The sequence below is a fragment of the Cryptomeria japonica genome, chromosome 11, assembly GCF_030272615.1.
Source record: "Cryptomeria japonica chromosome 11, Sugi_1.0, whole genome shotgun sequence".
Lineage (NCBI taxonomy): Eukaryota > Viridiplantae > Streptophyta > Pinopsida > Cupressales > Cupressaceae > Cryptomeria > Cryptomeria japonica.
In genome coordinates, this window is record NC_081415.1 from 265,098,087 (window position 1) to 265,123,295 (window position 25,209).

A 25,209-nucleotide genomic window follows, 5' to 3' on the forward strand; every position below is an offset into this window, starting at 1 on the left:
GCCAATATAGAATGATTTGGTGCTGCTGCCTCTGTTATGCAGTTTATACAACGGTTTGTTTTTGCCGAGCAAACTCCCACCTGGGACTGATTTTCATTGCTTCAAGGAGGGGGTGGAGCCCAAATGGGAGGACGTTCAATGTGCCCACGGAGGAAAATGGACTGTCAACAATACCCGGGGCGGCAAGGATGAACTCGATAAAATCTGGCTTAACACGGTGACTTCCCAATTCAATTTCATTCCCTTAAATTTCTTAGCCAAAGTAGATCAGACTTGTTTGTGATCGTAGTTTTTTATATTTTATTTTTTTAAATACACCTTAGTTTTCTTGTTTCCCGGTTAAATCTAGGATGTTTTTATGCGCTAACTTGAGCGATTTGTGGGGTAATTTACATTTGTCAGATGTACAAAGTAGTTTACACGCACTAATGCAACTTTGGAGCCTTATGGGCGTGTGACAAATGTTCTAATGCATCCCATAACCCTTACACCAAAGTTTGGGATGAATAACACTCTTAAGATTAGGACCGTATTATATTTACACCTCTATTCACCCTTTAGTCCATACACAACCGTCTTGTCACATGCTTGCCAAAGTTATGGATTTGCCTGCAAATGTGGTTATTGCACTAATATAACCCATAAACCTTACATGACAACATTGCTGCTTGTCTGTTTGAGTCATCACCTTATTATTCGGTGATAAGGATTTTAAAGGATCATATTCTTATGCACGTACCTAATCACTGTTACACTACAAATTCCTGGAGATTTAGAATAATAAATTCATCTAACCCGGTATGCTGAAAATTTGATTTTATCTGATTTTGTATCTGTCAAATTTGGTTATGGGTGCAGTTGTTAGCCATGATTGGCGAGCAATTTGATGAGGGTGATGAGATTTGTGGGGTGGTGGCAAGTGTACGGGCCAGATCAGAAAAGATTGCCTTGTGGACCAGGACTGCTGCTAATGAAGCTGCCCAGGTAATTTTTTCTATATAATTAGTACATACTTAAAGATGGAAATTATTTATCTTGTATGATTTAAGGGAAAACACAATAAGATGCAAGTACAATTCAAATAACAGAAGCAAAAATCTGGAAAAAATCTCGATTAATCATGATTTCAAAAAAATCAGACATCTCAACAATTGTTTCCCCGATCTATAGTAAAAATCTTTGACATCTGGTCAACAATTTATGACAATTTAAATCATGATTAATCTGCAAAAAATCTCATTGAAAAACACAATTAATCTGGCAAAAAATTGTGTCCCTTTCTCACGACCCATGAAACCCTGAAATGCACCAAAAAAATGATAAAATGTGGTCGTGCGATGTCTTCCAGCAGCAAAATTGCAACAGATGTGGTTAGGATGTCTTCCAGCAGTAAAATTGTGATGGATTCCAGATGCAACAGTAGAAGTTGTCGAAGGCCTAGCAACCAAATATGCTGAAAAAAGATAACTAAGATTTAATTTTTGACTCTATACACTGTCTGAAAATGGTATAGTGATGTCAATTAAAGTTTTGTATTGATTTGTTTCAATTCCCAGATTTGTGCCATTTGATGTTTTAAGTCTTTGATCTTTTAGAAAGGTCTACTTTACAGTTCAGAGAAAGAAAATCAAATTTCATTAATTGCTAGTTTCAAATTTGTCAGATTACAACAGAGTTAGAGGCTGATCAGAGCATTTTTGGCTCTCGTAATTTGCATCTGCATATTAATTCCAGATTTAATCATCTATTTAGCTGGACTTTTCTGTTTACAAGAGCACATAGCTCTATTTAAAAAAATCAAAGATTTCAGTTTCAAGAAATCATATGTTAGGTTTTCACTCTCATTATATTGGCAGGTTTCAGATTGGAGCCTCCCTAGAAATAGATCAACAAGGCACATCATTAGAAAGAAAGAGTAAGAGAGGGTAGCAAAAAAACATTTGTTACACTTTGTAGGGCCGGCCTACAAAAACTACTCAACCTTCTTCCTTCAGCCTCCCCTATCTTCTTAGACTCAGTTTGACATTTACTTTTGATCCAAAAGGGAAATGTTTGGATCAAAGAGATGAACCACTACCTTTCTTTCTTGAAGGTTAGCCTTTCCTTTATTTTCCTCTTGTTCTTTATTTAATAATAGTTACTCTTTCAGCAACTTACCTCACAATCACCCTACCAGCAAACCGCCTACAAAAAGGTATAATGGAAGCATTTGATGACACTATATAGACCAAAGTGGATAAGATAATTTCTGCCAGTGAAAACAATATACTGAGTAAATAATGGTCTTGACTCTTCATTACTACTTTTTGAAGGGAATATCTTGTTGCCAGGGCTATAATAATTGTTAATTTTAATTTGAAACTTGATTTTTGCATGTACGTTTCTGCCTTTTTGTGCTCATAATTGAATAGCCAATATCATGTCCATGGGGTTCAAAAAGTAGACTTAGTTTTAACAGAGAAGTGCAATGGTAAGGGGATTTAAATTACAAAACGGTAACTAAGGATTCAGCATAAATAAATATGAAATCAAACAATGGGGTGAAATAGTTAAATCCCAAATTACAAGAGCAATGTAAAATAGCCTTGTGAGGGAAGGACTCCTCAAGAAAGCAGGGAGCTGCAAAGATGAAACCTCCCAAGTAGTATCCTCGGCAAGTAGGTTCCTTAAGCTTTGTAATAAGTTATAACTAAAAAAATCTACTCTATTGGGCATTACTGTCCATGTATTTAGTTGAATTGCTGCTGTTCTAATTTTTAGAAAGAAATGCATTTTATATTACTTAAAAGAATTTTAAATTTACTTTAGATTCCAATAAGGCTACATAATCATTTTTCCAATGTCATGTTGTTCCATAATCATTTTAACCTTCTCAGACTATGAATGGAAAATGTTTTCTTCATTGATCTATTTAAGATGGCTCCACTATATAAAGAGTCTCCACACTTGCCTCCATGTTGCTGCATTTTTTTCCCCCTAAAATCAGGCCTAGAAAAACAACTTGCACAGAAAGAAAAATTCGGCATGAAAAATATGGATGCAAATTTTAGTTTAAAACTTGTTTAGGGGATTCTTCCAAGAAGCCAAAGTGTTTAAGTACAAATTTCCTAACAGTTGTTGGATCGCTGTCTGATAAATTTTGATTTCAGTTACTTCATAGACTTAGGTAATAGTTGATCTCAGGCTTAGACAACTCTTTGGTGACTGCCCTCTTAAAAAGTTAAGTGAACATTTGCCTTTGTTTGGTCTTTTTGTACATGATAAAGTACGAACATCATTGATATGAATATAAACAACAAAAATCTATTTTCTATAATTCATGGGTTAAACTTTCTATTTTATTTGCTCTCTATATCTTTATGCTATGGAAATGCCCTTAAATTTAAAAAAAATAGTTTTTCTCTCTTTTTTCTATGGTTGTTTTATATTTTTTTAAATCCAAAATTTCCTTTGACTTTTTCCCAATTTTTTCAAAAAATCTTATACTTTTGGTTTGCCGATTTTTTCCCCAAATGATTTTTGCTGCTCTGATTCAAATTACAATTGACATATTTTTTGTAAGAATGAACGGTTAAGCATGGTGGAGTTCATCAGCAAGCTGAGAATACTGTATATATACAATGCTATTATCAAGTTGTAGAGTACACTGCTCTTCATGAAAATGAGCAGAGTGAAGTTTCTGCTTGGTTGCAGGTTAACTAAAAATCTTGACATTTAAACTAATTATGAAACTTCAAATTCAGGTGGTTAGAGTCTGTATATGACTTCCTTCTAAGGTTCAGTGGTCCAACCCTTTTTAATTTAAGCCAGTGATGCCCAGTGCTCAGCCTCAAACATTAACATCACTTATTCAGACAGCCGGATCTCCTGTAGGGGGGCACATGCCATTTCCAGGAGGGAAGCCAATTTCTAATGATTTGGGGTTACTCCAAACTGAAGGATGTCAGTCTTACAAATAGGAAAAACCTAATAGTCTTTCCTTTCCATCATGGGCAAGAGTGTTTTCCCATCCTGATTGAGTGCCAGGCTTTAGATACTGGTTACAAGGTTATTCTCTATGTTCCAGTGAAGGGATCTGAAATTAGGTCACCTTGGTGGGAGCTAGATACTGGTTACAAGGTTATTCTCTATGTTGTTGCATTGTAGATGGCTTGTAAATCCTTGTTAGAACCCTGTATTATTTACAATTGGTATTGTCTATTTGATCCTTGCTGAAAAACCCTGTATTATTTACGATTGGCATTGTCTACTTGATCCGTGCTGAAAACATTGAAATGTTAAAGGTTTTGTTTGGAATTTTAGACATTTTAAGGGTATTTGCATATTCTCCAAGGAAATGTCTGTTTAACAGTAAAGATATATTTCTTCGCAGGCATCAAATAAAAATTGTAGATGTCTTGGATTTCTTCTAGGTGTGATGAACCTATCTACTTTTTCTGCATTGCTTGTTTGTTTTTAAGCCAAAACCAAGGGACCTGGAGACGTCCCCTGATTTCAGTGGACTTATTTTAATGTCTACGTTAGTTGATGGTTTGGAATCTCTGAAACTGTTGGTGGTGCTTCCACATCCTGGAGCAACTTTGGCAGAATTTGATGTAGCATTAAAGAACATTTAAAAAGAAAAGTATGCACGTAACTTGATGTCTGGCACTTTGATATGCTGAATTATTAACTTTGTAATTTATTCAGGTTTTGTTGAATTTTAGTGCTGATCATGCACATAATAATGCTATTATGCTTAGGTTTTGTTGTATTTCTAATATTTAATTTATGCATTTTTCAAAGGTTAACCAAACCTTGGACCCTTGAAAATAGTGTTTCCTAGACCTGAATTTGTATCTGCATTTGTTTCCGGTTAACTTAGCTAATATTTTTATTTAATTATATATCATACAAAATCCAGTTTATTGTTTTAAAAAGGCCCAGATTAGAGCCACATATAAACTATATGAGTAATTGTAGTGATTGGTTTCGTATGACATCTTCACTTCTGTTATGCTAAGTTGTTAGTTCAGGTTTGGTTTTGGTGTTTGAGTTTGCCGGTGTGAAAGTCTTTAGCCCAGGTTTGGTACAGCCAGGTATGACTGTACATTGTATGTGTGTGTGCTGACTTGGACGCATGTGTTGTAAGGTTTACCATAGTCATTTATATAGCTAGTTGGAGTGGCATTGTGGTTGCTTCTTGTTCAAATGACCCAAGTTATAACTTGATGCTCTCGATGAAGATTATTGATTGCATTCACTATTTTTTAGTGATTTGACATAAATGATATAACTTTGAATTTTCAATTACGTTTATCAATATCAATTGTGTTTTCAATTCTGTATATATTATTTTACAAATTATCAGTTATCTTTATCAATATCAACAGTATTGTCAACTCTGTATCTTTTTGCTGCAACTATTAAAAATATATAAAAATATCTTTAGCAACGTCATTGTGTTTTCAATTTTCTCTGTGTATTTTTATTAATTTTTATTATTTGCAAAAAGAAAAGTAAAGAAAACAAAGTTGATATTGATAAAAATATAGAAAATTGAAAATATAGTTGATATTAATAATAGATAACTGATAATTCAATGTTTTATCATATATGTCAAATCAATACAAATTAATAAATATAATCAATAATCTTCACGTTGCTCTCAACTGAGAGCATCAAAACCATCAATTGGGTCATTTAAACCACAGGCAAGCACGATGCTATTCACATTGGATACATCTTTTGTAAGAGCCTCCTCATCCTCTAAAGTGATTCTGGCATTAGATGCATCCAAGCTGGCACACATAGGTGTTACACCCCCATTCTGTGTTGCCTCTGGCTTGTAGTTGATTCCCTTTTGTGACAGGTGACACAAGTTGGAATGCACATAGACCACATGTTGCCAAATAGTTGGGATTAATCAAATGAATAAAGGAGTATTGGTCTAGTTTTGCCGAACTAAAAGCCTTGCAACCTATTGAAATTGCATATAATTATTAATTAGAAATTGGAACACATAGCTGCAGAAGAATTGTAACTAGTGATAGAATTTTGATTGCAAGAGATTGGAGGAAATCAAAAACCTTGCCCATGGAGGTATTACCATGTATGAGCATCTTTGTACTTGTCTTGAAGAATGTCAAGGTTATGATTCTCTAACAAGATGAAGTTGCAAGAGCCACCCACAATAGCATCCTCCACAACTCTTCATAATGCAATTTTGTACCTGTCAACAACAGTTTTTGTGTTTTTTATATGGTGCCATACTCTTAGGCAAAGAATCTTTTGTACTATTTGGATGACAATGCAAATTCAAGGAGGTGCAATGGTATTATCATCTTGTTCCAACTCAGAGAATCAGAGGTTCTGACATGGTTTTTAATTTTTTTAACAAACGTTTTAATTATTTAGAAATCTGCATCACTTTCACACGTTTTCTTATATAAAATGTTATGAAACTATGTAGAAAAACACATTAATTTTTGATTTACAATATTAAAAATTGCTTCTTTCTTTTATTCACCTTTAATCACCAAACTATAATCAATTATCATAGTGGGAAACTTTTTACAGTTTTTATTTTTTCTGAACTTGAACTCCAATTCAAATTTTAACCTATACAACAGAGGGTTTGGGCTGCAAATTGTTTGCTAAGGACTATTTATTGCTTCTCTAAGCCTAAGATCTGTTTTTTAACCATTGCTTATTGAATTGACTCTATTTGCAATGGTTCATGTTGTAAACAGAGATGATTGAGTTTAATTTGTATATGAAGATGTGATTTGTTTAGTATATTTGTTCAGTGAGGCTGCAACCCACCTGAAAACTTTTTAAATATATTGTTTTCATTCTTTGAGATTGAGAGGGGTTGGGCGAGTCCACTATAAAGCAGTTTTACTTCGACCTTTTTGTTTCTGAAGATTAGTAGTTGAAGACTTCATTTGGTGGATTCAAAATTTCTCTTTAACATTATGGAGAAACATGTTTATAACTTATAAGAGATTACTAATTCTGGTCTCATGTTTCTAATCTAGATGAGGGCAACTGAGTCAATAGGAGGTTTCTGTTTGGGTTTTGCTCAGCTGCTCAACATCTGTTTGCTACTAATTTCTATGCGTTTTATCTTGTAAAGTTGGTCCCCATTTGTTTTCATCTAATGTAGTTTTCCTCATTTGCATGGAATGAATTCAAAGGATCATTAATTTGCTTTCTTAAGATCTATCATGTCAATGATCTCCCTACCACTTTTAACAATTTTTTTTGACTTTTCTTTTCACAAATCAACACTTCTATTATAGTAGATGTTGTTAGATTCAGTAAACTTCGTGTGGGTCTAGTCAATGTGTGCATTGGTTCTCACTATGGGATCTTAAAATGTCGGGATAATATAAATCATTGGAAAGTCTTCAATAGTGATAAGCAGATCATTGACTTTCTGGAGACTGCAGGTGCTTTTGCTCATACATTTTTTGAAGGAAGCATAGAAGAAAGTGCTGATGTGCTCCAGGGAGAGGTAGGCCTTAAGAATCAAGAAGCCGAGAAATGATTCAATTAAAAGGAAATAAAATTCCTAATGGATTGGTCTCCTTAGAGCATTTGGTCAATTGCCATGATCAATATATTAAATGGAAAGGTCTTGACTCCATCAGGTTTTCCGCAGAATATGAACAAATTAACATTGGTACAAAAGAAGACCCGAAGCTAGTATGTATTGGGAAATGCTGTTCTGCCGAGAAGAAGGCAAATCTAATTTCTCTGTTAAGTAGATATAAGGATGCCTTTGCCTAGTGCTATGATGATCTTAAGAAGTTTAAAGGAGGTAAGATACAACATCATATTCCCCTCAAGCTTGGTGTAGCTCCTTTTAGACAGAAATGGAGGACCTATAATCCTAAAATTGTGGAAGCAATCTTTAATGAAATTGATAAAATGTTGAAAGCAAGGATAATCTACCCAATTTATCACTCTACCTAGGTTGCTAATATTGTACCGGTTAGAAAGAAGAATGGAGAAGTAAGGATTTGTGTAGATTTCCGAAACTTGAATTAGGCTTCTCTTAAGGATAATTATCCCCTACCAAGGATGGAATACATCTTGTAGACAATATCTGGTTCTAAAATGATGTCCATGTTGGATGGTTTTTTCGGGTACAACTAGATTGAAGTAGTGCTTGAAGATGAACATAAGATAGTCTTCACTACACCCATTGGCACCTTCGCCTATAATAGGATGCCCTTTGGACTCATAAATGTGGGAGCTACGTATCAGAGGGCCATGCATTTAACTTTTGGTGATTTGAAGAACAAGATAATTGTGGATTATTTAGATGATCTGACTGTATTTTCGAAGAAAAGAGAGAATCATTTGAAAGACTTGGAAGTGATTTTGCAAAGGTGTAGGGATTTTTGCGTTTCCTTAAACCCTAAGAAGTCTGTTTTTGCAGCCACTGAAGGGAAACTCTTGGGCTACATAGTGTCGAGAGACGGAATCAAAATCGACCCTGAAAGAGTCAAAGCTATACAGTAGCTAAGTCCTCCCAACTTCTCTAAGTGCAACTATATCTTTCTTTGGTCAAGTTAACTTCTTGAGAAGTTTTGTTCCTGATTTTGCCATGTTGACTAGGCATATTGTTGAAATGATGAAAAATCAGCCAACTTTTAGGTGGAATTAGGATGGAAAAAAGGCTTTTGAAGATATTAAAATAGCTATCTCTAATGCTCCCATCCTTGTGTAGGGTGAACTCACAATACTGGTTCCCACTTTTTGGCCAACTTTGACACCTAAAAGAACATTTTGAAAAAAGCCTTCACTTTCTGACACCTATAACTTTTAAACCGTTAAGAATTTGAAGATGATGTAAACTAGTGATTTGTAACATCTTGTCTACAGATTCTAAATATAATTTTTTTCATTTTTTTTTGAAGAAAATTGTTTTGATTTTTCCATCTCCCTCGAAAAGTAGTTTTTTACAGCAAACAACATTTTTTAAGAGTGATTGTGCATCCCGAAACGCATAACTTTTTTACTATAAATGATAAGAACTCAATTCTTTCGAATTTTGGTTTGTAACATCAATACTCAGTGCATGTAGTTGGTTTGATAGTGATATGTTGAATATTTTTTATTTTATTAAGTTTTGAAGTCGGACTAATTATAATTTAGACATAGGTGTATGTCTGAACACATAACTTGTTCTATCAAAATTCTTTTTTGTTTTTTTTTGTTAGAAAGAAGACATTAATACCTAGTGCATAGATATTTGTCAGGATTTTTTTTGAATTAATTTACTTATTTTCCCAATGCGTTGAACAGAGAAGTTCATGTTTGGTGAAAAGCCTATATTTGGTAAAATTTAAAATACAAGATCATAATAAACTCACAATGTAATAAAATTATAGTTGTTGGAAAGCTTGTTTCGAAGACTACTATCATACATTTTGGGTTGTCAAGATTCTCTCATTTGAGCCTTGAACTAGAGGTTTGAAAGCCAAAAATTCTTAGAAGTTTGAAGAGATTGGGGGAGAGATGCCTAGAAATGGGGTTCGAATGAACATCCCTTCGAGCGAAGGGGGTTTCGAACGAACTCCCTGTAGTTCATTTGAACCCATGTTCGTATGGGTACGAACATGGGAGGCACAAACCATTTAAAAAAACGTTTTAATGGGGGTTCGCTTGAAGGGGGGTTCGAGCGAACCCCTTAAATATAATATTTTATTGGGTTCAAACAAACCCATTTTCGGGTTTGGGTTTGTTCGAACCCCAACCCGAAATGGGGTTCATTTGAACCCCAACCGGAAATGGGGTTCGTTTGAACCCCAACCCGAAATGGGGTTCGTTTGAACCCCCCTGGGTAGTTCGAGTGAATGCCACTAGTTCGTACGAACCACCTTAATTTGTTTTTTCCCACACCTGTGATTTTCCTTCGCGAGTAAAAGTGGCAACCACTATTGTGAATTAACCCTGCAACCTGATTTTTCAAAAAGATTTTATTATCTACTACTATGCCTCCAATCACACCATGTTTGCTATCTTATTACAAAAGAATGAACAAGGAATAGAAGCCCCTATTGCCGTTATGACCTTTTCTTTGAAAAAGCATGAGTTGAAATATTCACCTATAGAAAAACATGCCTTCGCTGTAGTCAAAGCACCGAAGAGCTTTAGGTTTTATATTTTGCACTCATTCTTTAATCTTTGTTCCTAGCTTTGCTATTAAGAGCATTTTGACTTAGCAAGATATTGATGGCAATAAGAGAGGAGCCTAGGTGGCAAAAGTTCAAGAGTATGATATAGATATTAAACCAACAACATTGGTTGGGGGTAGAGGTTTGTGTAAAATGATTGCTGAAAATAAACCAGATGAGGAAGAAGCCCAATCAATGGTGCTCTTCACTAGCACTCTTGATGAATGGTTCTCAGACATTGACTATTTGTTGACATATGGTGAATGTCCCCAAACACTTTCCCCTAAACAGAAAAGAAATTTGAAGCTGAAGGTTGCCAAATATGTGATATGGGAAGGAAATTTGTACAAGAAAGGAGTAGATGGTACCTTCTTGAGATGTGTTGACAAAGAACAACAAAGGAAATTACTAGAAGCACTTCATAACGAGGCATGTTGCAAACATCTTTCAGCCTCTGTAACAGCTTTCAAGATCATGCGACGAGGATTTTATTGGCCTGGTATATTTAAAGATGCCTATGGATGGGTTTCTAAATGTGGGAAATGCCTTAAATTTGCTAGTAAACCTCAATTAGCTGTTGTGCCATTAAAGCTTGAGGTTATTGATGAACCCTTTCAGCAATGGGGATTGGATTTTGTAGGACCAATTAATCCTAACTCTAGTACTAGACATACTCATATCCTCATTGCCACATATTACTTTACTAAATGGATAGAGGCTATTCTTGTTAAACACACTACCTCAAAGGTGGTCATCAAGTTTTTAAAGGAAAACATATTGGTGCGTTTTATAGTTCCCCAAAAGATTGTTGCAGATAACGCTAGTAGTTTCTCTTCTTCAGAATTGACTCTATTCTACATCGATCATGGAATCAGTTTAGTTCATTCTTTAGATTATTATCCACAAGGTAATGGGCGAGCTGAATCAGGTAACGAAAGCCTTATTTCAATTATCAAGAAGTTAGTTGATGAAAATCAGAAGAATTAGCACAAGAGTTTATATGATGCCTTGTGGGTAGATAGAACTACATATAAGCGAGTCACAGGTGTCTACTTTTCAGTTGGTTTATGGAGTTGAAAGTGAATTACCTATTCCACTTTAAATATCAGCACAAAACCTATAAAAGCATATTGAGAATGAGTATTTCCAATCACCTTTGGAGAAGAGAAACATGTATTTGAAGGAATTGGAAGAGCAGAGATATGAAGTGGTAGATAGGCTAGAAAAACATCAATAGTTTGTGAAGAAAATCTTTGATAAGAAAGCTAAACAGAGAAAGTTTGTGGTTGGTGACTTAGTTTTGTTATGGGATCGTAGGAGGGAACCCAAGGGAGCACATAAGAAGTTTGATTCTCTGTGGAAGGGCCCATTCATAATCAGGTTAGTGATGGCAGAAAATGCTTTCCTTTTGTCATATTTAGATGGTACACCCTTACCCCTTGCCTACAATGGGCAGGGCTTGAAATTGTTCAATTGGTAAACAAGTTTTTGGACATACCTTGTATCTTACTCTTTCCCTTCTTGTTCCTTTGTTTCCTTTTCTTGTTTGTTTCTTTCTTTTGGTGTGGCTTTGTTGCCCGTAGGAATAAGGCTTGATGCAAAGTTGTTTGGTTTCTCCACATCCTTTTTAGTCCTCGTCCCCAATTAGAGCCTGTTGTTACCCCACTTTTATTTCTTTAAGGCTTTGATGCTTTTGTGTCCGATCACCCCCAATCAACCGATTCCCAATAGAACAAATGATGTCACTTAGTGTTTTAGGAAAGGACACCACCCCTTTGTATTGTCGGCTAGTCGTTTTCGTTTAGAACATTAACTCCTGAGACTTCCCATATTTCCAATTTTCCCGTCCGACCCAATCACCCGATTATCAACTAAGTCAATTTGTTAAGGAGTCCTCACGTGTCTTATTAGCGGTTGATCGCACTTTTAGGGAATTATGGCACACACATCCAAAATGGTTCTATGGTTCTAAATCTTGCCGATGCCTCGACTTCATTAGAAGCAAGGAGATTTTTATAAGATATATCTTATGATGAGGTTAGCAAGCACTATGCGTTGGAGCATTTAATGAAAAGCATGATATCCCACTATCTAGAAAGGCAGTATGGATAGCCATCAAGGGTTAAATGAATTAAATGCCCCGGGCGTTTATACGTTCATCACCTTTTGCATCCAGCCTACTCATATTTGAAAACACTAGTCTGTTGTAGTGGAGTGAGGGAGAAGCGGTGATTTCGCAAACGTCCAAGAAGCAGGTTTGAAAGGAGTTGTTCTTAACTATCTTTGTTATTGAGAAATTATTTAGGGCGTTTATTGGTGAAGAGTTGTTCTTTTTTGGGGCTCATGAATACCCATCCGCACTGTATTCTTGCTGCTTTATTTCCGAATTCTTTTCACCCTCTGATTCTTGAAGCCCTAATCTTCTTTCTCTTTGGCCAAATGAAACTAAAAAACTCATGCCCAATAGAAAGCCACATGGAAAACATAAAGGATCCGAGAATTGGGGACCTTACCTTGCACGATCTTAATGAAAGATTGCAGAGTCGAAGCAGTTCTCCCATTACATGGAAAATCATGGACAGTGGACTCTTGCGAGCTAGAGGTTATCCTCTTGCCTTTCCTTTCTTGGAGCTAATTCCTTCATGCGCTTAATTATCATTCTGAATCCCGTGAAATCCAAAGCCTAGACCAGTCTACGGTAGCTAGGATTGATGCAGATGCAATAACACAAGCATTGTAGTCACCTGAGAGAGAGAAATATGTAAATCATTTTCTGAAAATGGACTAGGGATTCTTTCACAATTGAGTTGACTGGTGTCTCTCCTATATAGCTCAAGGTTGGTTGAAGGTGGCGCAAAAGGGAAAATCCAAGTTACCTGCCCAGATTTAAACTGATTTTTTTAGAGAAGAGAGTGCAGACATGTTGATGTGTTTTTCATGCACATGCGAACACATAATAAAATACCATAAGTATTGTATCCTCTCTTGAACAAAGTTATCCGAATGCTAAAGATTTGCCTAAGGATCAATCAAAATAACTCCAAGGTTCTTATATGTAGGGTCTCTACGTGTGGATAAGCTCTGTTGGTGTGATTTGATTTTGCTGGTTTCACAAGGGGACTTACATTCGAATGCCTGAGTGCTTTAATATGTTGGAACTTGAGTCCTAACTACTAACTGGGAGATAAAGAAATGGCAAAAGATTGAGGTTCAGGAAGTCTACTCTAAAACCTAGAATGCAAGAAGATAGATGAATGACTAGGTGGAGTCCTACTGGGCTAGGTCTCACCATCAAGTTGAACAATTTGACACCAGCTCAGTGCAATCTTCTAAGGGACAATCGTTACACCATTAGACACTGATCACCATTCAAGTTAATGCGTGAACAATGTATGTATTACAATTCAAGATTAAGCTCATTCAATGCCAGTTGACCATGCAGGGTGCACTTACAATCAACAAGAGGCTAGTGGTATGGACTAGGTGGATTCCACATGAGTGCATTCAACAATTTTCTCCATTCAATCTAATTATCTATCATTTAATATGAAGATTCAACAATAAGCCATGCATATTGCAAGAAAACAACACATTTCACCATAACTTCAATGAAAATAGAGTTCATTTACAACCAAGGCAACAATTTCTTGCCTTCTCTTCCTACTCTACTCTAATTGCTATTCTATTCACTATTGACCATTAGCTATTCTAACCTCTATTAACTAACTATTAACGTTTACAAATGAAGAGCTAGAGCTTTATATAGAGATCTCTTTACATTTCAATGGCTCAGATTGATTTACAATCAATGGCTAGGATTACAAGATGAAAACCCTAATTAGGGTTTGTTACAACAAACTCCTTTAGCCAATGATAAAATTACATTCAATGCATGAGAACCAATAGGAAACAAGGGTAGGTACATCAGAGTTTGTGCCTTCGTGCATAAGTGTGATTCACTGAATTTGGACATGCTGATGTGGACCTTTCTCATTGGAGGAGTAGTGACTGGGATGCCACCTTGTTTGGTACTTGCTCTGTGATGATCTTGGTCGATCCTCCATCGTCCTTGATGTACTTGATGAACGATGTACCTTTCCTTGACTCTCTTGTGTTTCATGAAGCCTTCTTTTTTATCAAGTCTTTCCTTCTTCTCTGGAAGCTCATCTCGCCTTGAAATGTTTGTATGATCCTTCTTCTGATATCTTGTGATTTTTTCATGTGATAGAATGAGGTCCTTGAGAATATCTTACTCTATTGCTTGTAATTGTTGATCATTCGAAGTCCTTTCACCGTAGCATCACCTTGGGTCTCTTTCCATGCATTTAAGGTGTCCTTAATGATGATGAGGTTTGAAGAGGCCGTCCTTGTCCTTGCCTAATCTTCTTCCAACTTGGTCTTGTAGATCTGCAAAACAAACAAAAGATGGTGTCAAGCACATATGATATATTCATCCTAACATGGTATTTCTCACTTCGAACCATCAACAAGAAGGCACTAGGATCAATTTCGCTCTGGACCGTTTGGAAGGGCATGACCTATAAGAAAATTCGCTTTGTACCCTTTGGAAGGACAGGACCTATAATGAAATTTCACTTTGGACCCTTTGAGAGGTACATGGGCTTAGGTGAAATTCGCTCCTGTCCCTTTGGAAGGGTCAGGAGCGAAATTCATATTTTCTTTCAATTTTCACATCATTGCTCATGAATTTTAACAAGTTCAAACCTTTTAAGAGAGCTTAAGTGGAGACTCCTACAAATTTTTCTTGTAAGATGCACGTCTCACCTTGATTCACTCCAGACCCTCAGCAAGGTAATCAAGCTAAGAGAAATTCGCTTTGGACCCTTTGAGAGGGTCAGGAGCGAATTTGCTCCTTTTCGTGCTCAATCCATCCTTCATTTTACTTTTGCCTTAACCTTGGTCCATGCTAGGAAGGCATCCTAAGGGTTTCCTTGCTCAAATTTGGGGTCAAAGAACAACTATTGGCAAGTTCGCTTGTGTACCCTTGGAAGGTACATGACCCCTAGGAAAATTCGTTTTGGACCCTTTGGAAGGGTCAAGAGCGAAATTTGGATTTATTGCTCAAATTCCTAACATTTTGTGACCTCAATTTACTCAAATGTTTGTCTAAGGGTGTCTCAACCTTAACCAATGCCTTTGGAGCCTAGATTTGATGCAAATTAGGAGCAAAAAGGGAGGCTTCAAGAGATTTTGCTTGGGTGCATTCGGAAGGTACATTGCGACTTCAAAGAATTTCGCTCTGGGACCCCTTGGAAGGGTCAGGAGCGAATTTTTTTTTGCATAAATTCTCCATATTTCATCACTTCACTTTGTTTGAATCCACTTCAAGAGCATGTATGAATCAAGTCCCTTTTACTCAAGGCATAGAATCATGATTTTGATCCAAATAAGGGGCAAGAAGGTGCTCTTGGAGAAATTTGCTCCTGTACCTTTGGAAGGGTCAGGAGCGAAATCTTTCTTTAAGCTTAAATTCCAAACTTCTCCATGATCCAAGTACATTCAACTCGCTTTCAATTTACTTTTCAAGGCATCAATACATTAATCTTCTTCCAATCGCCATGGGAGCAAGGTTTATAGTCTAAACTTAGGCATAAAAGAGGATTTTTAAGGAATTCGCTCCTTCCAAAGGGTCAGGAGTGAAATTCTGCAATAATGCTCAAATTTGAGACTTTCTCTCCAAATTTCCAAGTCCAAGTTTGTCCAAGGCATCTCCAAGGGTGAATTCAAGCTAATTTCTTTCCAATTAATCATTCTAGAGTGAGATTTCATCCAAATTAGGAGGGCAAAGGGAGTTTAGGAGGAATTCGCTCCTGTACCTTTGGAAGGGTCAGGAGTGAATTTAGCATTTTAGCTCAAATTTCTCTTCATCTTGTCAAACTTTCAAGTCTAGACTTGATCATTAGGCATTTTCTAAGGGCAAATAGGTCGGTCCATGCTAATCAAAGCCTAGAAGTAAAAGGACTTCATCAAACTAAGTGAAGAAATGTTTAACTCCCTCCATTCTCTTCTTCATGATTGCACTTGATCTTTACTAAATCATCCTAATCAAGATTTAACCCCAAAACTAGGCCAAGGTCAGACCTAAAGAGGGCTTTCAAAGAGACCCTGATATGGGCCACCCATCGGTTCATCTTAACCTAACAAGAGCATCCTATTGAAATAAGCTCTCTGGCAATTCTAATGCAAAGATCAATAGCCAAGAACCTAAAAGACTAAGCCAAGAAAACTAACTCTAGAAAACAAAAAGTAGGGGTCCCCATTTGCATTGGGGCGATGTGTGAATACGTCACAACATGACATAATTGTGTTTCTGTACCGTGTTATTGGCAGGCCTGATGTCGAATATTTTGAACCCTAGATGTGTCAGACCATTTGTGATGAAACTCAATATGTGGACTGGGCGAGTCTAATAAGCGAGAGCTTGCACGAGCAGCTGCTGAACTATGGGAAAAGGCAGCAATTTCATTTGTGCTCTGTGTTATTCTATGTGCTTGCTATGGGAAAGTCAGTTTGGCCAGGTTTGAGAAGAGAACACCTTGTCCTCGATGGTGTTCCTGTATATGATTGCTTCCCTCAGTTGCAGAAGAAAGTAGTTTTAAAAGAAGCTTCCAAGGTCCATGATGCTTTCTTCGTGACCCTAACGAGAAGAATTGAAGTGACAATAGAGAAATGATTCTCGGTTGAAGCCATTTTCTTGGTGACAAAGTTTGGAAGCTTCTACATTTAGTTTTGGACATTCTCTTATTTGAGAATTGGGGGTTATGAAACGGCTCCATTAAAACTGCTGACTATCTTGTATTTTTAGAATTGTGCCGCCAAATGGCGTTTGTGAATATTAAATATGTTGCCATGAGAAAGAAGGGATATATAGTTTGCCCTTGCGATTGTCATATTTTTCCTGTGAAAGTAGTTAAACCGCTATATTTTCTGACAAGCTGCTTGCTAAATTTGGTTTTCGTTCCTTACCCTTGAGGAACAATTTTGATAGTAAGGGTTACGTTAGACACAACCTTTACGGGGCAGCTCAGTATTTTCATGTACCCCATCTTGAGGATTTTTGGGAGGATTGTGTAGATGATAAGGAAGTCTTGAGAAGAGACTTTATGAGACTATCTCTTGATCAAATCATTGCCTTTGATTTGTCTCCGTCAGTTTTAGAAGAGGTGACTGATGATGGCTTAGATATTGTTGATGCATCTTATCAGAATGCTGTGTGGGCCCCATTTCAGTGGTCCAATAAAGAGTAATGCACAAATATTAAAGTCAGAACCGCTGGTGTTTTGGATAGAACATATAAATGGCTGGAAGAGAAATTGAAATCTCATGAGGGTTTGCCTTCTCAGAAGGGCACACCTCAGAGAGGAGACAATTCATCACAGAACTCTCAGAGTATAAAGACTAGTGTGGTAATGAAGTCAACTCCTCAAAAGACCAATTCACAATTTGGAGGCGATGAAGATTCTCCTGGAGGAGTCCAAAAATTGAAGTCTATGTGTGAAACCGGCACATCATTGCCATCCAAAAAGAGGTCATCATTAGCTCAACAAACATCAATTCAGATTGTTGATGCTGATGATGAGGATACCCACATTTTTGATCAATTGGGAGAAGATAGTCTTTTGGGTTCCTTGCCGGATGACTCAGTTTCACAAACTCAAGCAAGAACTGTTCCCCCACCATCTCATGTTCTTACTTTTGATGTTACCGCAAATACCACTTGTGATGCAGTTGCCATCTGATCCCCTTCTTGGTTAAAGCAGGTTGTGGAGAAAAAGAAGAAACAATACACCCGTGCTGCAGAAATTTAGACTGATACAGTGAGTTGACTGCTAGGGGAGGTTCCAAAACCTAAGAGGGTTAGGAGGATGGCTATAATGATTATTGATCCTAATACAAAACATCAAAGCTGGAAATTGCCGATCCCATGGTGGATAAGAATGAGCATGAGGTCACTAAAGAAGAATTTAGTGTGAGCTGTATTGATATGGGCCCTTCAATTATTGAAGGAGATATTTATCATGCTAGGTTCTCTGTGGGGAACCTGTCAAAGAGAATAAAGACAACAAAGAAGAAGAACCGAGAGTTAACACTGCAATTGCATGTCTTGGTTTCCTTAATTCAATATGCCTTGTCAACAAATACACAAATTGCCAGCTGTTCATCCAATGCACCCCTTACGGACTATGTTAGCCCAGATAAAATTGAACGGTTCAAAAGATGCCAAGCTATCACTATGGCGGTGGATAATTGGGCTAACCAAGTCATCCTCAGCGGTCTGTCTTTCATTGAGAATGGTTTATGGTTGTATACCTCTCTCACAGAGAAGTTGATTATCCTCCATCAAGACTTGAGGAATGTAAAGAGAGAATCAGGAAAGCCTGTCCACCAATGTCATTGAGATGGGAGAGATCGCCAAAAATCATTCCTCTGTCTTGATAGCCGAACAAATCATCAACGATCTCGCTGAGAACAACTCTGTGATATGGAGAGATATGATGCAAAATTCAGGTCCTGGGTGAACTGCAATTGCAGATAACAGTTACCATTGCCCAACACATCATAGCATTGAGAGAATTGAAGAGCAACTTCTTTGCAGTGGGCATTGAGATTTTCAAAGGAGAGGAAGGAAATTAGTTGAAAAAGATCTTATAATAAGACAGTTCCGTAAGAAGGTTGAAGACTCTCTCTCATTGACCGCTGTAGCTTCCTACTTCTTGGAACAGCTAAAGGATGCTATGAATCTGCTCAATTCCTTTAAGAGTACAATTCGGGATGTTCCTGGAAAAATAATAGAAGCAGATCAAAAGATTGCCAAATTTAAGACCAGGGTGGATATAATAGGTAGGTATTCTAGCATCCAACGTATTAATGAATGAATGATATTGTCTTTGCAAAGTATATTTATTTATATGCATCTTAACCTTTATTATTGCAAGTCGGCCTCCTTCCTTTTTGTTAGTTTTCGCGATCAGATTAACAAAATGAACAGAAAAGTAATGATGCATAGAACAAGAAACAAGACACAACACATACCCTGGGAAAACCTCCCTCTTGGAGGAAAAACCCAGCAACAAATCAGATCTAGATCCTTTTATTAATTGTAGAATACAATGGCAATAAAGATCAGATTACTTATCTGATATAACTGTCAACCTAGGGCAGAATTAGAGTTACAGTCGTAACCCAGCTAGGGCACAATGTAACAGCAGAAGATAGCAGACTTATTAGCATACAACTTCCAGCTCTTCGTAGTTCTTCACTGAAGATTGCAGACCTAATGATGTTTGTGGACCTTCAAGAGGAACTCGCTATCCTCTTCAATGTATTCACTGTCCAAGATCGCATGTATGGCAAATGCTGATGGCAGAAGTAATTCGCTGATCTTCAGAGGTGGTTCACTTGCCTTCAATGAATATTCGCTAACCTCCAGATCTTGCAGAGCTAACTTCACTTTGATGATGATAAAACTGAATGATGAATATATACAAATGAATCTCTATTTGTATGTGGCGTGGAGGCCAATTCAAGATTTAATTGCAATTATAAGGCTTACATGTTGCCTTAAGTCTTGCCCTATTTTGGCATCTTAATAATGATTAAGTTATATTGCAAGGGGAGCGTACCTATTTAGGACCACACGTTACATGAAGTGATATAGGGTCGGCCCTATAATATGATGAACATGTTTCATGTTGCTTGGCGTGTAGGAGATAAAGGGCCCAGCCCTATTCGAGTTTGTGCACATAGAGATAGGGCCCAACCCTAGTTACACGCCTCCTTAATGAAGTAGGGCCCAGCCCTATAAGGATTCGGAAAAGGCATCATCCGAATCCTATTTATTTTCCTAACCTAGTTACAAAATCAACACTCCCTCTTAACTAGGGAGGAAAATAAATACATAACCAAATTCACATGGACAAACCCATGGCATGAACATTTACAAGGTTTAGGATTAGGGCCCAGCCCTAATAGTTCAATCAATATAAAATTTGTGATTTGATCACGCAATTACATTACAATGAACCTTTACATGATCTTTTCTAGCAATGCCTGCAGAGGAAGAAGCCAACGCTTCGTAACTTCACACTTTCCTGGGAACCTGCATATAACACCATTATCTTTCATCATGCACATCCACAGAGGATGAAAGAGACTTTTCCATATGCACACCTGCAATAATTAATACTCAAAGATATATATAACCATATAACATAAATCATGCACAACTGCAGAGGATACATAACCTTATCCCAGAGAAGGACAATCTGTCACCTTGCACACCGCAGAGGGTGAACTCACCTTGCACTCCGCAGAGGGTGAGAGACACCTGCCACCTTGCACTCCGCAGAGGATGGACTCACCTTGCACTCCGCAGAGGGTGAGCGAGAACTACCACCTTGCACTCCGCAGAGGGTGGATGATACACCCAGTGTATCATGGTTAGTATCATCATAAAATAAACATTTTGCAATAATCAAGTAATTCATTTAGACATATCAATTTCATTATCTGAAACACAATGATTAGAACTCAGCAAAATCAAGAAAACATGAGGCTCCCTCTAAAACTCTATCTAATTGATAAATTCAAAATAAGGTTTCTGACCAAACCCAAATCTAACAAAATTAACAATTGTATCTTTAATGGAGGAGAAGGTTTGAAATCTTATGTAGTCCTTCAAATTTTAGACTGATGGCAAGAGCTGAAGTGGACCTTCTTGCAGTAAGCTTGTAGACTTGAAAATTTTCACTCTAGAGTAGCTGAAAGGATTAGATTCCAACACATTATTACTGAAATAAACAATAAGATCAGAAAATCAACAAACCAATAGATCAAAGGAGGAAATCATCTTCATGATTATGAAGATTTGATACTTCATTTATGTTTGCATCTTCTTGCTCGCCTTGGGATTGACAGTCCCTTGCAAAATGACCAAGCTTGTTGCATCGGAAGCATCGGATGTGGGACAAATCTCTTGTTCTCTTTTTTGAGTGAAAAGTAGAAGAGTTGAAGTCTCTATTTCTCTTGAAATCATTCTTCTTCTTCCAATGGCTGCCCTCCTTCTTAGTAAATAGAACATGTTGCTCATTATAAGGGTTCTTAATTTTTCCCTTTGCAGCCAGTCGGGATTCTTCTTGAATGCAATCTCCCATTAACTGATCAAATTTAGGGAGTTCAACTCTAGCATTGATTCCTTGAACAAATGGTTCCCAAGAGGGAGGAAGGCCATTTAAGGCTGTCATAGATAAGTCGCTGTCTTCAACATACTTCCCAAGGGTGGCAAGCTGATCTCTTAGCTCAGAGATTCTCATGAAGTAATCAGCAATTGGTTCTTTTGCCTCTAATTTGATGCTAGAAAGCTGATTCCTCAGGGCAAGTATGAAGCTGGTATTGTTGACTTCATACATCTTCTCCAATGTGGTGAACATTTCCCTAGCCGTTTTCTTCATGGAGATAAATGACACCAATCGATTTTTGAGTGAGTCTATTATAATCCTTTGAGCTTGGAAGTCCTTCTTCTTCCACTCTACTTTCTCAGTTTCGCCCTCAAGTTCCTTAGCATTCTTGCCAACATATTCAGCCAGATCATTCAATGCCATTATTACCCTGACCTTCCATGAAGCATAGTTTGTAGGACCTTCCAGTCTATCTTCAGCCCTGATGTACGAAGACATGACGACTAAACCTTCGAACAATAGGTTAGACAGATAAGTACAAATCTGACCACAACCTTTACAACTTCTAAGAACCTAGAGCTCTGATACCATGTTGGTTTTCGTGATCAGATTAACAAAATGAACAGAAAAGTAATGATGCACAGAACAAGAAACAAGACACAACACATACCCTGGGAAAACCTCCCTCTTGGAGGAAAGACCCAGCAACAAATCAGATCTAGATCCTTTTATTAATTGTAGAATACAATGGCAATAAAGATCAGATTACTTATCTGATATAACTGTCAACCTAGGGCTGGGCTTAATCTTTGGGGCACGTTACCCTTTAGGATAGGGCCCAGTCCTAAATGGGTTCGGATGTTGCCTTAAGGCAATCCGAACCCATATATTACCCTAGTTACAAACAACACTCCCTCTTAACTAGGGAAGAAGAGAATACATAATTTGAATCTTTAGAGTTCCATCTAGCACACAAGCATAGAATGGATCTAGCACACAAGCATAGAATTACATCTTCCACCTAGCACACAAGCATAGGATGGTTCTAGCACACAAGCATAGAAAGTGTAATACACAAGTGGGTCTTTACATAATTACAATTATCCATCTAGCACACAAGCATAGATTGGACACAATTCATTCTTGCACACAAGCAAAGAATGATTCAAAGTACTACAGATAGAGTCACTGAGATTGGAGCTCCCTCTCAATCAGGGTTCCGTTTTCCACAACACCAAGTTTGTCTCTGAAGTATTTGAACTTCACTCTGGATAAAGGTTTGGTAAGGATGTCCGCAATCTGTTCATCCGTGCTTAATGTACTTTAGATGAATGGCGCCTCTTTGCACCATGTCCCGAATGAAATGATAGTGTGTTTCCACATGTTTGGATCGGTCATGGAATACGGGATTTACTGACATCTTTATACAGCTTTGATTATAGAATACGGACTTTCCAAGCAGCAAAATCAAGGGCTCCATCAAGTCTATCTTCAGCCCTCAAACCTGACATTTTAATCTGAAAACAAACAGCAGCTATATGCAACAAATGATTTACTAAAATCAGAAGTTAGTGACACCTTAGCTTTGATACCATGTAATTTTTGTGCCCTAGATTAGTAATCATATTTATATCCTTTAATTATGCCCTATACTGTAATCAGATTTATAACATTTTAGTAAATCATAATTCAGTAAACTCAGAAATGGAGGAAGTAAACAAGAGACAAACACAAATACCCTGGGAAAACCTCCAAGGAGGAAAAACCCAGCATTAAAGACCCATAGGTCAGATTATATATTCTCCCTTAATAACACAAGTACAATACTTAGCTTCCTTGACAAATCTGAATCCTTCTTGAATGACAGATCTGCACTTCTAAGCTCTTCAAGTCTGCACCAAAGATTGCCTTTGTCCACCCAACATTAAAGACCCACAAGTCAGATTATATATTCTCCCTTAATAACACAAGTACAATACTTAGCTTCCTTGACAAATCTGAATCCTTCTTGAATGACAGATCTGCACTTCTAAGCTCTTCAAGTCTGCACCAAAGATTGCCTTTGTCCTCTAGAACAAGTTCGCATAAGTCTAGACAATTTCGCACCCTCCAAGTGTAAGTTCACACTTTTCATGCAGAGCTAATTCGCTTAATGAATGAATGATATTGTCTTTGCAAAGTATATTTATTTATATGCATCTTAACCTTTATTATTGCAAGTCGGCCTCCTTCCTTTTTGGCGCCAATATTGTTATTGTGGCGTGGGGTTTTAGGATGGCGTGCAAGCATAGGGCTGGGCTTAATCTTTGGGGCACGTTACCCTTTAGGATAGGGCCCAGTCCTAAATGGGTTCGGATGTTGCCTTAAGGCAATCCGAACCCATATATTACCCTAGTTACAAACAACATAGAAGGACATCACACCTACTCAACCATTTGTACTTTTTGTTGCTTTGTTTGGGCGTTGGAAGATAGAGTTAAGCAGCAAAACCTGTTAGCAAACAGTATGATATGTTAGACTTGAACGACAGTGTACAGAGTTGCAATTGAAAATACTGCATAGGGATAAAATTGTTGGTGTTGGAAATAAGCCACACCCGGACCGACAATGGACTGGTCCAAGAGGGGCTAGTAGCTCAGTGGTAGAGGACTCCAGCAGCGTATGGAAGGTCCTAGGTTCGAGTCCTAGCTGGTCCATGTCTCAACATGGTATCAGAGCCAGGTCCAGGCTAGGAGCCCCAAGTACACGAGAGGTGTGGCTTAAGGGGGGGTGTTGGTGTTGGAAATAAGCCACACCCGGACCGACGATGGACTGGTCCAAGAGGGGCCAGTAGCTCAGTGGTAGAGCACTCCAGCAGCGTATGGAAGGTCCTAGGTTCGAATCCTAGCTGGTCCATGTCTCAACAAAAATTACGTGTTTCACATTTCTTGTGTATTTATGTGAAAGATCATGCATTTAATGTTAAGTATATAGAGGTGTACTATTACTTCATATAATTAAAATAATATCAAGTTATTTGGTTGTCATTGAAGTAGTGACATCTTTACAAAAGTCTCAACAAGAAGTTTAGATTTTTGATCAACTTTTCAGATCACACTTCACAATCCATCATCAAAATAGAATTGTTATGCTGTGTACAATTGTGTCCACATCTGCGCACAGGGGGGGGGGACATAATTTTATCCACTTTCAAAATGGGTGCACAACTATGTCTACATGCGTGCACATACATGGGCTACTACATACATATACCTTTGTTTACATCGCCTAATGTGTCATTTCGATGTGGGATTATATTGTTGAACACGCTACAAAATGTTTGACATTTGTTAAGGGTAGTTCAAAGTTGCATGGACACAGATATGGATACAAAAACAGATACAATATTGGATATGGATACAAATACAGATACGATATTGGATATGGATATTGGATATGTACTTGATACTCGTTTCGGATACGAGGATACACATGCCTAGGGAGGTGTTGTGACATTTTCACACATTGCTCCATTGCAAATGGGTAACCCCTTGTATTTGCTTTTTAGGGTTGTGTCTTAGTGTCTTAGGGTTTGTCTTGGGTCTCTAGCCTCTGCAAGCAAGTCAAGTTTTGTGAAATTTGGAGGAGTCACCAAAATCAGTAAAGTGAAGGAGTGGTCAAATGGATGTTTTAATGCTACAGATGGTTTTGGATGGGTCGAGGGACTAAAATCACAATTTAAATCACAATTTCTTGGGGTCAATCTGATAACTTGTTTTTTTTAGGATTTTTTGCTTTTTGCTTTTTTTTTTCTAAATTTAGAAAGTTTTGTTTTTAGCGTTTTGGGGCTGATTCAGGAACTT

The 25,209-nt window shown here is 37.4% G+C and overlaps 1 protein-coding gene across 1 annotated transcript in view; it reads left to right on the forward strand.

Annotated features, from left to right (window-relative positions):
• Window positions 1–25,209, forward strand: part of LOC131069718 (eukaryotic translation initiation factor 4E-2) — a 30,170-nt gene that overhangs the window by 411 nt on the left and 4,550 nt on the right. The window contains exons 2-3 of the mRNA XM_058005253.2: window positions 43–217; window positions 859–984. Of these exons, the coding sequence (XP_057861236.1) occupies window positions 43–217; window positions 859–984 (301 nt within the window). The remainder of the gene's footprint in view (window positions 1–42; window positions 218–858; window positions 985–25,209) is intronic.